At 45.3% G+C, this 12,131-nt stretch overlaps 2 protein-coding genes across 2 annotated transcripts in view; both read right to left on the bottom strand.

Annotated features, from left to right (window-relative positions):
• LOC120065442 (protein CBFA2T2-like) overlaps positions 1 to 12,131 on the bottom strand; it is a 571,663-nt gene that overhangs the window by 480,147 nt on the left and 79,385 nt on the right. The window lies entirely within an intron of this gene.
• Positions 3,335 to 5,787, bottom strand: LOC120065450 (protein BTG2-like). The gene is made up of 2 exons (XM_039016471.1): positions 5,327 to 5,787; positions 3,335 to 4,882 (listed from the first exon to the last, which is right to left on the bottom strand). The coding sequence occupies exons 1-2, from the start codon at positions 5,472 to 5,474 to the stop codon at positions 4,536 to 4,538; spliced, it is 495 nt and encodes a 164-aa protein (XP_038872399.1). The 5' UTR covers positions 5,475 to 5,787; the 3' UTR covers positions 3,335 to 4,535.

Below are 12,131 nucleotides of genomic sequence, written 5' to 3'. Positions count from 1 at the left end.
CCACATTTTGTTATCTTACAGCCTTATTCTAAAATAATGGATTAAATAGTTTTTTCCCCTCCTCAATCTACACACAATACCCCATAATGATAAAAGCAAAAACAGGTTTCTAGAAATATTTGCAAATTTACTGAAATTTGTGCCTTTATGTGTTTTTTTGCCAGAGAAATTTATGTTAATTTCTCTACCATAAGCCACCTCCAACATTGTTTTAGAGAATTTGGCAATGCGTCCAACCAGCCTCACAACCGCAGACCACGTGCAACCACGCCAGCCCAGGACCTCCACATCCAGCTTCTTCACCTGCGGGATCGTCTGAGACCAGCCACCCGGACAGCTGAGGAAACTGTGGGTTTGCACGACCGAAGAATGTCTGCGCAAACTGTCAGAAATCGTCTCAGGGAAGCTCATCAGCGTGCTCATCGTCCTCCCCAGGGTCTTGATCTGACTGCAGCTCGGCATCAGAACCGACTTCAGTGGGCAAATGCTCACCTTCGATGGCCACTGGTACGCTGGAGAAATATGCTCTTCACGGATGAATCCCGGTTTCAACTGTACCGGGCAGATAGCAGACAGCATGAAGGGCGTCGTGTGGGCAAGCGGTTTGCTGATGTCAATGTTGTGAACAGAGTACCCCATGGTGGCAGTGGGGTTATGGTATTGGCAGGCATAAGCTATGGACAATGAACACAATTGCATTTTATCGATGGCACGTTGAATGCACAGAGATAACTTGACAATATCCTGAGGCCCTATAGTATTCATCTGCCGCCATCACTTCAGCATGATAATGCACGGGCTCATATTGCAAGGATCTGTACGCAATTCCTGGAAGCTGAAAATGTCCCAGTTTTTCCATGGCCTGCATACTCACCAGACATGACACAGATCGAGCATGTTTGGGATGCTCTGGATCGACGTGTATGACAGCGTGTTCCAGTTCCCGCAACTTCACACAGCCATTGACGAGGAGTGGGACAACATTCCACAGGCCACAATCAACAGCCTGATAAACTCTATGCGAAGGAGATGTGCTGCTTGAGGAAAATGGTGGTTACACTAGATACCGACTGGTTTTCTGATCCACGCCCCTACCTTTTTTTTAACGTTTCTGTGACCAACAGATGCATATCTGTATTCCCAGTCATGATAAATTAATAGATTAGGGCCTAAGGAATTTATTTCAATTGACTGATTTCCTTAAATGAGTAACTCGGTAAAATTGTTGAAATTGTTGCATGTTGAGTTTATATTTTTGTTCAGCGTAACTGTTGATGTTTTTCAGGTCAGGTCAGCTTGGCTCTAAATGTATTTTATTAAAAAGTTGAAATCTAAAGGTAAAAGAATTTCAGACATGGAGTGCCAGTGTGGCCAAGAAGCTATAGGGAACCAGACACAAACACACCCTCATATTCCTTTTGGTTTATTTTTTAAAATACATGTTTTATTGTTGGTTAACAGGCACATATACACAGCAAATATAGTAGTTCATAGTATAGTAGCATTCATAATGATAGTGTGGTTTTAGAAAGGAGAAACAGCTAGATGTCCTCAGGTTTGTACTCTTAACTGAGTGACATTGGCACACAGAGGCAGATCTGACTAGGGCAATGTCAATGACATCAGCATGTTTGCAAATGCTAGTGTCAACATCCTTTTGTATATACGCATATTACCCATTGACAGAGAAGTATATTAATATGCAGAAAATGAGAGAAATAAATAAATAATAATTAAAGAATGAGTTAAATTGAGAACTCTTGGTTTATATTTTTGTATTTACCCCCACACACACAAATCAAATCTTTTGTCACATGCTTCGTAAACAGGTTGAGACTAACAGCGAAATGCTTACTTACGGCCCTACCCAACAATGCAGAGAAAAAAGAGAAATCATTTAAAAAAGTAATAACACGTAATAAAAGTTAAATACACAACGGGTAGCTTGGCCAATGCATGGGGTACCAGTACCAAGTCGATGTGCAGGGGTACGAACTAACTGAGGTAGATACTGTATGTAGTTATAACTATGAATAAATGTGACTAGGCAACTGGATAGATAACAGTAGCAGCAACGTGTGACGAGTCAAAAAAAGTTGGTGCAAGAAGGGTCAATGCAGATTGCTAAATAGTACATTTGGTTAACTACTTAACTGTCTTATAGGCCATTGTAAATAATAATTTGTTCTTAACTGACTTGCCTAGTTAAAGGTTAAATAAAATAACTTATGGCTTGGTGGTAGAAGCTGTTCGGGGTCCTGTCAAGTCAACCTGAGGGCATCTTAGCAGACTGAACTCCACAGTGAAGGAAGTTTCAAATACAACCAACAGTTTGCTCTAAGATGGCAACTCAGCACAAATGTGCATGAATTATTGAATCTCAACATGGAAAGTCAGTGGATGTATTTGATGAACTTTTATTGAAATAGTATGGATGTCAGCAAACTAAGGCAGGCAACTACAGAGGACAAAGGTGGGCGTTTCATAATTTAAAAGTTAAGTATTGACCTTGGGCGAATCGTTGCTAGATTCCACAAAGCCTGGTCTCGGCCCAAAGCCGTCGGTGAAGTTCATCATAAAACTTCCTTTACCATGGAGTGGAGTTTAGTCTGCTAAGGGCACTTAGGCTAGTAATACTTAAAACACATCACTGTCTGTGCAGGTCTATTGGCTGGGTTGAATTATTTCCAACACAGTTTGGCCTGCTGTCTGTTAAGGCTCAAGCAGAGTAGGCCTGGAAGGTAGGATTGCTGAAATCAAGACATCCACTTACTAACAAATGTGTAAGTTCACACAAACACCATCCTTGAAAGGTTTATTTGCAGAAAAGACTGCAAACACTTGCAGGGAGGGTGGGTTTACTAAATGTAACTTCACACACATTCTCCCAGGACAGAACTGATACAACAGGACAGTGAACCTGCTGATAGGTCCTCCCTCTTCTGTGGCTGGTGTAGGGCATGTCAAGACACATGTGCCCTTAGTGACAAGCCAAACCAGCTCTGAGGCACAGACAAGCCTGATCCTGAGAGAGTGAACGCATGAATGAGTGACAATGCACCACTCATATAAACCCTGTATATAGATAAATAGATCAGTCCAATGCAAACATGGAGTCGGGATAGGAGCTCATCGGAGTTATGGGCAACAATTATCCAACCCCATCAGATCTAGTCATGAGTTTCAAGAGTAGAGGCTGGTGGCATTTATGTAGAATATGGCATAAGTAGAGTTCCGGTTCTCTCAAGTTACAACAGGAAGAGATTACTTAGAATGGGCTACCAGTGAAAGGATAAACTATAATGCAAATTGAACAGACCACAGCAAGAGAGAATCTGAATTCATAAAGGTTTATTGTAATAAAATTGACAAACTGTACAAGTATCTAGATATGCACATCTTTTTTAAAATGTACATTAAATGCATACTGTGCTTCAAATAGCTTAAACTCTACATCTTTCCCGTCTAGAACAGTAAACAATGGTGAGCTGCTCAACAGCTCAGTAGGGAGAGAGTACACTACAGAGGGCTGACAGCATCACGCTACCTGGCAGTGATAGACGTTAATATGACGCCAACCAACCACCTCACAGCTTATACACAAAGGCAAACTACCCAGGGGAGAATAACAGGGAACACTTGTCAAAGTGACAGATTCACATAGGAAAAACATTCACAATAGTGGTCAATATAAAAAATTAAAAAAAACTTTTTGAACATGTTGAAAGTAAAGCTATTTTAGATTAAAAAGTCAAATCTTTCTCAACTAGGATCCAAGAGGATTAAAATTAGTTGACTATTTGTTGAGATTTAGCCAAACTCCAGTTGCTCTGAATACTCTGACTATTGCACAAAAGGAGCCAAGATATAAAGTTTGGCAGCAATATCCAACGCAAAGGGATTTGGGCAGACATTGTCATGTTAAGGTAGTATAACCTGTTAGAGGCAGCTCTTCTTCAACTAGGATGTCAGACGTTGTCTCGAGTCTTTGATTTCAGGGCACAGGTAGGTTAAAAGAGATTAAACCAGCAGTACACCAAATTACACAGAAACATTTTTTTAAAGTTCATCTTGGAATTGTATGGGTACCTGAACAAATACTTAACACTCCAGTTATGATTGCTTTAGTATACATTTGTGAGAAGTGGCAATGGTGTGAAGTATTATTTCTATTGCACCATGAGATACTAACATCAGAATCCCAGAGTCGTTTTGTTTACACTGAGTCTTGGCTTGATTGTAGTGTGCCAAGACCACAGGACAGAAGCACACTACATACTGAGTCTCTGCAGTGCAAAAAGAGCCTATGGGCTGGTAGTCAAACAATATACAAAAAAAAAGCTAACCCAACAGAAACACTACAACAAATACCCAGTGCCTTAAGAACACTCAAATTTAAAAACTAAAAATTTTTTTAAAGGAAAAATGGGGTAAATGCTGCGAAATGTAAGTAGAAAAATAATCACTGTGGGTCGTCGACGGGCTTCACACTGACGCTGTTCACGTAGCCAGTCGAGGTAATGCCTGGTTCCGCACTAGCTCGAGACGGTCATCAGGTAGTTCTTCGGTGGGCTAGTGCGGCCACCGATCAGAAATTGATTCTTGCAGTTTTGTGTGGGGTCGGGGCTTGGTGCTGCTGCTGGGGCCGCTGCTTCATAGAGGACACATATGGAGCCATCCTCCCCGATGCGGTAAGAGACCTCAAAAGGGTCCACCCAGAGGGTCAGCTCCCGGGGCAGGAGGGCGAAGAGCTGATCGCTAGTAAGTCCGATCCGACCAGCAGCTCTGCCAATAATTGGGTCCATTTCATGGTTCATTCGGATGCAGCGGTAGCCCGAGCCCTTCTGTGGTCTGTCTGGGAACCAGTGGTTCTGGTAGTGCTCTGTGACGAGATAATTATCAGAATGAAGGCACGAAACTAGAAGAGTCAACTTGTTGCATTGAAAACAAAAGTACCAGCTAATGAATTTGGGCCTACTACAATCATCTCGAGACATTATGCTAAATTAGGCTAACGAGGAAGCTTGCTAACGAATTATCTGACTTGCAAAAGTATTTAAAATTTGTCGAATTACATGTTCGTTATCTCCCCCCAGCATTAACTAATAAATATATTTTTAAAATACTTTTGCTGACTCACGTCGATCAGATTAGAAAAGTAGCTCGATTTGACTCAGTTGGAACAGACAAAGCCAATACTAGTTAAACGTTAACTAGGCTACCGTTAGTCAACTAACTAGCCAAAACACTATGCAGCCATGTCGACAATAACTAGTTCTTAGCCAAACGTTTTTAAAAAATGTACAGGAAAAGCCAACCAAATTACCTGATAATGACTGTTGAAGACAATCTCTGAAATCATGAAGTTGGTGTTCACTCAGGAAGCCTCTTGTTCTCAATAACCTGGAAACAAACGTCGCAGCGGCCGTTACTTCGGGGCCCATTTCACCTCTAGATGAGTATCCTTGGTTCATTTTGCCAGCAAAATTGTTATTTCAGGTCGTAGGAAATAAAATAAGAGTTTGACAGTAATGCAGTGTGAAACCGAGGTAACGTTAGCTAGCTATAGCGGAAGTAGCTATGCGAGTCCTCGACGAATCCTTCAGCAAAAATGAATCTTCAAGTCAGAAGCAGTGATATCAAAGCAACAAGTTGGCTCTAGCCAAAGTAACAACCAGCATTATTTATCCAAAATATTTGTTCGTTTGGAAGTGGCGTTTGATGTTATTTTTCGCTCAAATGCCACTTCCAAGTTGTCTGTGCTCGCACTACAGCTTGTGGCTTCTTTTTTATCAAGGGACAGAATATGTGATGTCACTTAATTGCAAGTTTTGAGTGATTGGCATTTTAACCAATGAAATTCACAGAAAAACCACAAACCGCGCTCCCCGTGCGATGTGATTGGTTCACATCGTGGAAAACCGAGGTGGGTGTAAAATGCAAATGAGGTTCCGTCCATCACCAAATATAGAAATTGACGTCTAACACTGCTCTAAAGTATTCGTGACGACTGTGCAACAAAAAACGCTAGCTACTTACCGTAAATTTCAAGCGAGAAAATTTGATTTTCTACTACATTAACAAGCGTATTCAACAACTGACATCGGCTCAAAGAGTTATTGTTTACAGGCTATTTGGAAGAAAAACAGTTTTTACCGGTTTAGCCAAACAAATGAACCTAGTATTGACAAAAATACTCATCCCATTTGACATATTTCATTTAAAGCTAGAATCCTTAGTTGCTACATACATTAGACTTTAGACTTATAAATAAATAATTTTTACCAATTGATTCTTGAATAATATAACTTATAAATGCATCATGAGCTTAGTTCAACTGTCGTTCCCCATCAGAACCCCAAATATATTTTTTTACTCCCAATATTTGTAAACAATGTAAATGTAAACAAACTGTATAGTTCCAAAACATGGTTACAACTATAACTTTGATGTGGATGGTCAGTCCTTGCATCCATTGCTCTTTTGATGAATTTGAGAGTGGTTACATTTCTACAGGCCCATGCCAGATAACACAATTATTCAGGCACAGCTGTGGGCCACCACATAGTTCCATGTTGTTCAGCTTTTGACCAAAACAGAGGTGGAGTAAATGCTTTGTGATTGTTTCAATTAAGGCCTCCAGCTTTAATCCGTGCTACTACAATTGTATATGGGGAAATACAAGTCTAGGCAGAATAAACTTTCTCGGCTGTGAGGAACAAAATGTTAAATCACAGAGTTCGGGTTTAACGTTTAACGTTCAAGTGTGTGTGTGTGTGTGTGTGTGTTGTGGTTCTTCTGGCGCTACTACAGGGACATCTAGTGGTCGTAAATTAAAGTAATAGTTTGCCATTTTAACCCCCTGTTCACATCAAATTGTATTTGTCACATGCGCAGAATACAACTTGTGTAGACTTTACCGTGAAATGTTTGCTTAAGAGGCCTTCCCAACAGTAGTAACACGAGGAATAAAATACACGAGAATGGAGCTATATAGTACTAGATCAATGTGCAGAGGTACGAGGTATTTGAGGTAGATTTGATTTATTAATATTTAACCTTTATTTAACTAGGCAAGTCAATTAAGAACAAATTCTTATTTACAATGACGGCCTACTTGTAAAGCCCCCCTGCCAAACCCTCCCCTAACCCGGATGACACTGGGCATGGCCGCCCTATGGGACGCTGGGCATGGCCGCCCTATGGGACGCTGGGCATAGCCGCCCTATGGGACGCTGGGCATGGCCACCCTATGGGACTCCTGAGCACGGCCCGTTGTGATACAGCCCGGGATCAAACCCGGATCTGTAGTGCCTTAGACCGCTTCGCCACTCGGGAGGCCTATGTGTGTGTGTTATCTGTGTGCGTATGAAGTGTATGTGAATGGGTGTGGGTTTTGTGTGGGAGTGTCAATGTTCTGTGTGTAAGTGAGTGTGTATATGGTTTGTGCTTCTACCTCTGGATTAAAGCACTTTGTGACATCTGCAGATGTAAAAAGGGCTTTATAAATACATTTAATTGATTGATATATATAGTCTAGTGAGTGTGCGTAGATTAATTTGCAAGATAGAGTCAGTTGCAGATAGTTCGGTTACCATTAATTGACTATTTAGCAGTCTGTCTATTTAGCAGTCTTGGGGGTAGAAGCTGTCTTGGAGCCTGTTGGTCCGAGAGACTTGATGCTCCGGTATCATTTGCCGGACGGACGGTAGCAGAGTGAACAGACTATGGCTTGGGTGGCTTTGCTCTGAGACAGCCTGATATAGAGGTCCTGGATGGCAGGAAGCTCGGCCCCAGTGATGTACTGGGCTCTCCGCACCACCTTCTGTAGATCTTTGCAGTCAAGGGTGGTGCATTTGCCATACCAAGCTGTGATGCAGCCAGTCAAGATGCTCTCGATGGTGCAGTTGTAGAACTTTTTGAGGATCCGAGGGCCCATGCCAAATCTTTTCAGCCTTCTGAGGAGGAAGAGGCGCTGCCGTGCCCTCTTCATGACTTTGCGGACCATGTTAGGTCCTTAGTGATGTGGACACCAAGGAACTTGAAGCTCTCGACCCGCTCCACAACAGCCCCTTCGATGTGGATGGGGCCGTGCTGTTGTGCTGCAGAATGAGGACCCAAAAGCGACGTAATAGTAACAGAGTCTTTATTCCAGTAATAAACAAATAATGATTCTCCTGGATATTAACAATGGTCAAATCCTCTCGTCAATAGAGAGGAACGACTGGAGACGCGACCACAGACTGCAGGTCGCTTCAGGAAGGCACTGGCCGTAGCTGACATAGACTCCTGCTCACACGCAGCATCTGAAGAAGGCAAAGAACACGACAGGGCGGAACAAGGACACAGGAACAGCAAACATCAAACAAGAATCCGACAAGGACAGAAGCGGAAAACAGAGGGAGAAATAGGGACTCTAATCAGAGGGCAAAATAGGGGACAGGTGTGAAAGAGTAAATGAGGTCGTAGGAGAATGAGAAACAGCTGGGAGCAGGAACGGAACGATAGAGAGAGAGAAAGAGGGAAAGAACCTAATAAGACCAGCAGAGGGAAGCACAGGGACAAGACATGATGAAAGACAAAACATGACAGTACCCCCCCACTCACCGAGCGCCTCCTGGCGCACTCGAGGAGGAACCCTGGCGGCAACGAAGGAAATCATTAATCAACGAACGGTCCAGCACGTCCCGAGATGGAACCCAACTCCTCTCCTCAGGACCGTAACCCTCCCAATCCACTAAGTACTGGTGACCACGTCCCCGAGAACGCATGTCCATGATCTTCCGTACCCTGTAAATAGGAGCGCCCTCGACAAGGACGGGGGGGGGGGAGGGAAGACGAATGGGGGCGCGAAGAAAAGGCTTGACACAAGAGACATGGAAGACAGGGTGGACGCGACGAAGATGTCGCGGAAGAAGCAGTCGCACAGCGACAGGATTGACGACCTGAGAGACACGGAACGGACCAATGAACCGCGGAGTCAACTTGCGAGAAGCTGTCGTAAGGGGAAGGTTACGAGTGGAAAGCCACACTCTCTGACCGCGACAATACCTAGGACTCTTAATCCTACGTTTATTGGCGGCTCTCACAGTCTGCGCCCTGTAACGGCAAAGTGCAGACCTGACCCTCCTCCAGGTGCGCTCACAACGTTGGACAAAAGCCTGAGCGGAGGGAACGCTGGACTCGGCGAGCTGGGACGAGAACAGAGGAGGCTGGTACCCAAGACTACTCTGAAACGGAGATAGCCCGGTAGCAGACGAAGGAAGCGAGTTGTGAGCGTACTCAGCCCAGGGGAGCTGTTCTGCCCAAGACGCAGGGTTTCGAAACGAAAGGCTGCGTAATATGCGACCAATCGACTGATTGGCCCTTTCTGCTTGACCGTTAGACTGGGGATGAAACCCGGAAGAGAGACTGACGGAAGCACCAATCAAACGACAGAACTCCCTCCAAAACTGTGACGTGAATTGCGGACCTCTGTCTGAAACGGCGTCTAACGGGAGGCCATGAATTCTGAACACATTCTCAATGATGATTTGTGCCGTCTCCTTAGCGGAAGGAAGCTTAGCGAGGGGAATGAAATGTGCCGCCTTAGAGAACCTATCGATAACCGTAAGAATCACAGTCTTCCCCGCAGACGAAGGCAGACCGGTAATAAAGTCTAAGGCGATGTGAGACCATGGTCGAGAAGGAATGGGAAGCGGTCTGAGACGACCGGCAGGAGGAGAGTTACCTGACTTAGTCTGCGCGCAGTCCGAGCAAGCAGCCACGAAACGGCGCGTGTCCCGCTCCTGAGTAGGCCACCAAAACCGCTGGCGAATAGAAGCAAGCGTACCCCGAACGCCGGGGTGGCCAGCTAACTTGGCAGAGTGAGCCCACTGAAGAACAGCCAGACGAGTAGAGACAGGAACGAACAGAAGGTTACTAGGACAAGCGCGCGGCGACGCAGTGTGAGTGAGTGCTTGCTTTACCTGTCTCTCAATTCCCCAGACAGTCAACCCGACAACACGCCCCTCAGGGAGAATCCCCTCGGGGTCGGTAGAAGCCACAGAAGAACTAAAGAGACGGGATAAGGCATCAGGCTTGGTGTTCTTATTTCCCGGACGATAGGAAATCACGAACTCGAAACGAGCGAAAAACAACGCCCAACGAGCCTGACGTGCATTAAGTCGTTTGGCAGAACGGATGTACTCAAGGTTCTTATGGTCAGTCCAAACGACAAAAGGAACGGTCGCCCCCTCCAACCACTGTCGCCATTCGCCTATGGCTAAGCGGATGGCGAGCAGTTCGCGGTTACCCACATCATAGTTGCGTTCCGATGGCGACAGGCGATGAGAAAAGTAAGCGCAAGGATGGACCTTATCATCAGACTGGGAGCGCTGAGACAGAATGGCTCCCACGCCCACCTCTGAAGCGTCAACCTCGACAATGAATTGTTTAGTGACGTCAGGAGTAACAAGGATAGGGGCGGATGTAAAACGCTTCTTGAGGAGATCAAAAGCTCCCTGGGCGGAACCGGACCACTTAAAGCAAGTCTTGACAGAAGTCAGAGCTGTGAGAGGGGCAGCCACTTGACCGAAATTACGAATGAAACGCCGATAGAAATTAGCGAAACCGAGAAAGCGCTGCAACTCGACACGTGACTTAGGAACGGGCCAATCGCTGACAGCCTGGACCTTAGCGGGATCCATCTGAATGCCTTCAGCGGAAATAACAGAACCGAGAAATGTGACAGAGGAGACATGAAAGGCGCACTTCTCAGCCTTCACGTAGAGACAATTCTCTAAAAGGCGCTGGAGTACACGTCGAACGTGCTGAACATGAATCTCGAGTGACGGTGAAAAAATCAGGATATCGTCAAGGTAAACGAAAACAAAAATGTTCAGCATGTCTCTCAGTACATCATTAACTAATGCCTGAAAGACAGCTGGAGCATTAGCGAGACCGAACGGCAGAACCCGGTATTCAAAATGCCCTAACGGAGTGTTAAACGCCGTCTTCCACTCGTCCCCCTCTCTGATGCGTACGAGATGGTAAGCGTTACGAAGGTCCAACTTAGTAAAGAACCTGGCTCCCTGCAAAATCTCGAAGGCTGACGACATAAGGGGAAGCGGATAACGATTCTTAACCGTTATGTCATTCAGCCCTCGATAATCCACGCAGGGGCGCAGAGTACCGTCCTTCTTCTTAACAAAGAAAAATCCCGCTCCGGCGGGAGAGGAAGAAGGCACCACGGTACCGGCGTTGAGAGAAACAGACAGATAATCCTCGAGAGCCTTACGTTCGGGAGCCGACAGAGAGTATAGTCTACCCCGAGGGGGAGTGGTCCCCGGAAGGAGATCAATACAACAATCATACGACCGGTGAGGAGGAAGGGAGCTGGCTCTGGACCGACTGAAGACCGTGCGCAGATCATGATATTCCTCCGGCACTCCTGTCAAATCACCAGGTTCCTCCTGAGTAGAGGGGACAGAAGACACAGGAGGGATAGCAGACATTAAACACTTCACATGACAAGAAACGTTCCAGGATAGGATAGAATTACTAGACCAATCAATAGAAGGATTATGACATACTAGCCAGGGATGACCCAAAACAACAGGTGTAAAAGGTGAACGAAAAATCAAAAAGGAAATGGTCTCACTGTGGTTACCAGATACTGTGAGGGTTAAAGGTAGTGTCTCACATCTGATACTGGGGAGAAGACTACCATCTAAGGCGAACATGGGCGTGGGCTTCCCTAACTGTCTGAGAGGAATGTCATGTTTCCGAGCCCATGCTTCGTCCATAAAACAACCCTCAGCCCCAGAGTCTATCAAGGCACTGCAGGAAGCAGCTGAACCGGTCCAGCGTAGATGGACCGACAAGGTAGTACAGGATCTTGATGGAGAGACAGGAGTAGTAGCGCTCACCAGTAGCCCTCCGCTTACTGATGAGCTCTGGCTTTTACTGGACATGACATGACAAAATGTCCCGCAGAACCGCAATAGAGGCAAAGGCGGTTGGTGATTCTCCGTTCCCTCTCCTTAGTCGAGATGCGAATACCTCCCAGCTGCATGGGCTCAGACTCTGAGCCGGTGGGAGGAGATGGTTGAGATGCGGAGAGGGGAAACACCGTTAACGCGAGCTCTCTT

The sequence above is a fragment of the Salvelinus namaycush genome, chromosome 20 (genome assembly GCF_016432855.1).
Source record: "Salvelinus namaycush isolate Seneca chromosome 20, SaNama_1.0, whole genome shotgun sequence".
In the NCBI taxonomy this organism is placed as follows: Eukaryota; Metazoa; Chordata; class Actinopteri; order Salmoniformes; family Salmonidae; genus Salvelinus; species Salvelinus namaycush.
This window is presented reverse-complemented; position numbering and strand designations above follow the sequence as displayed.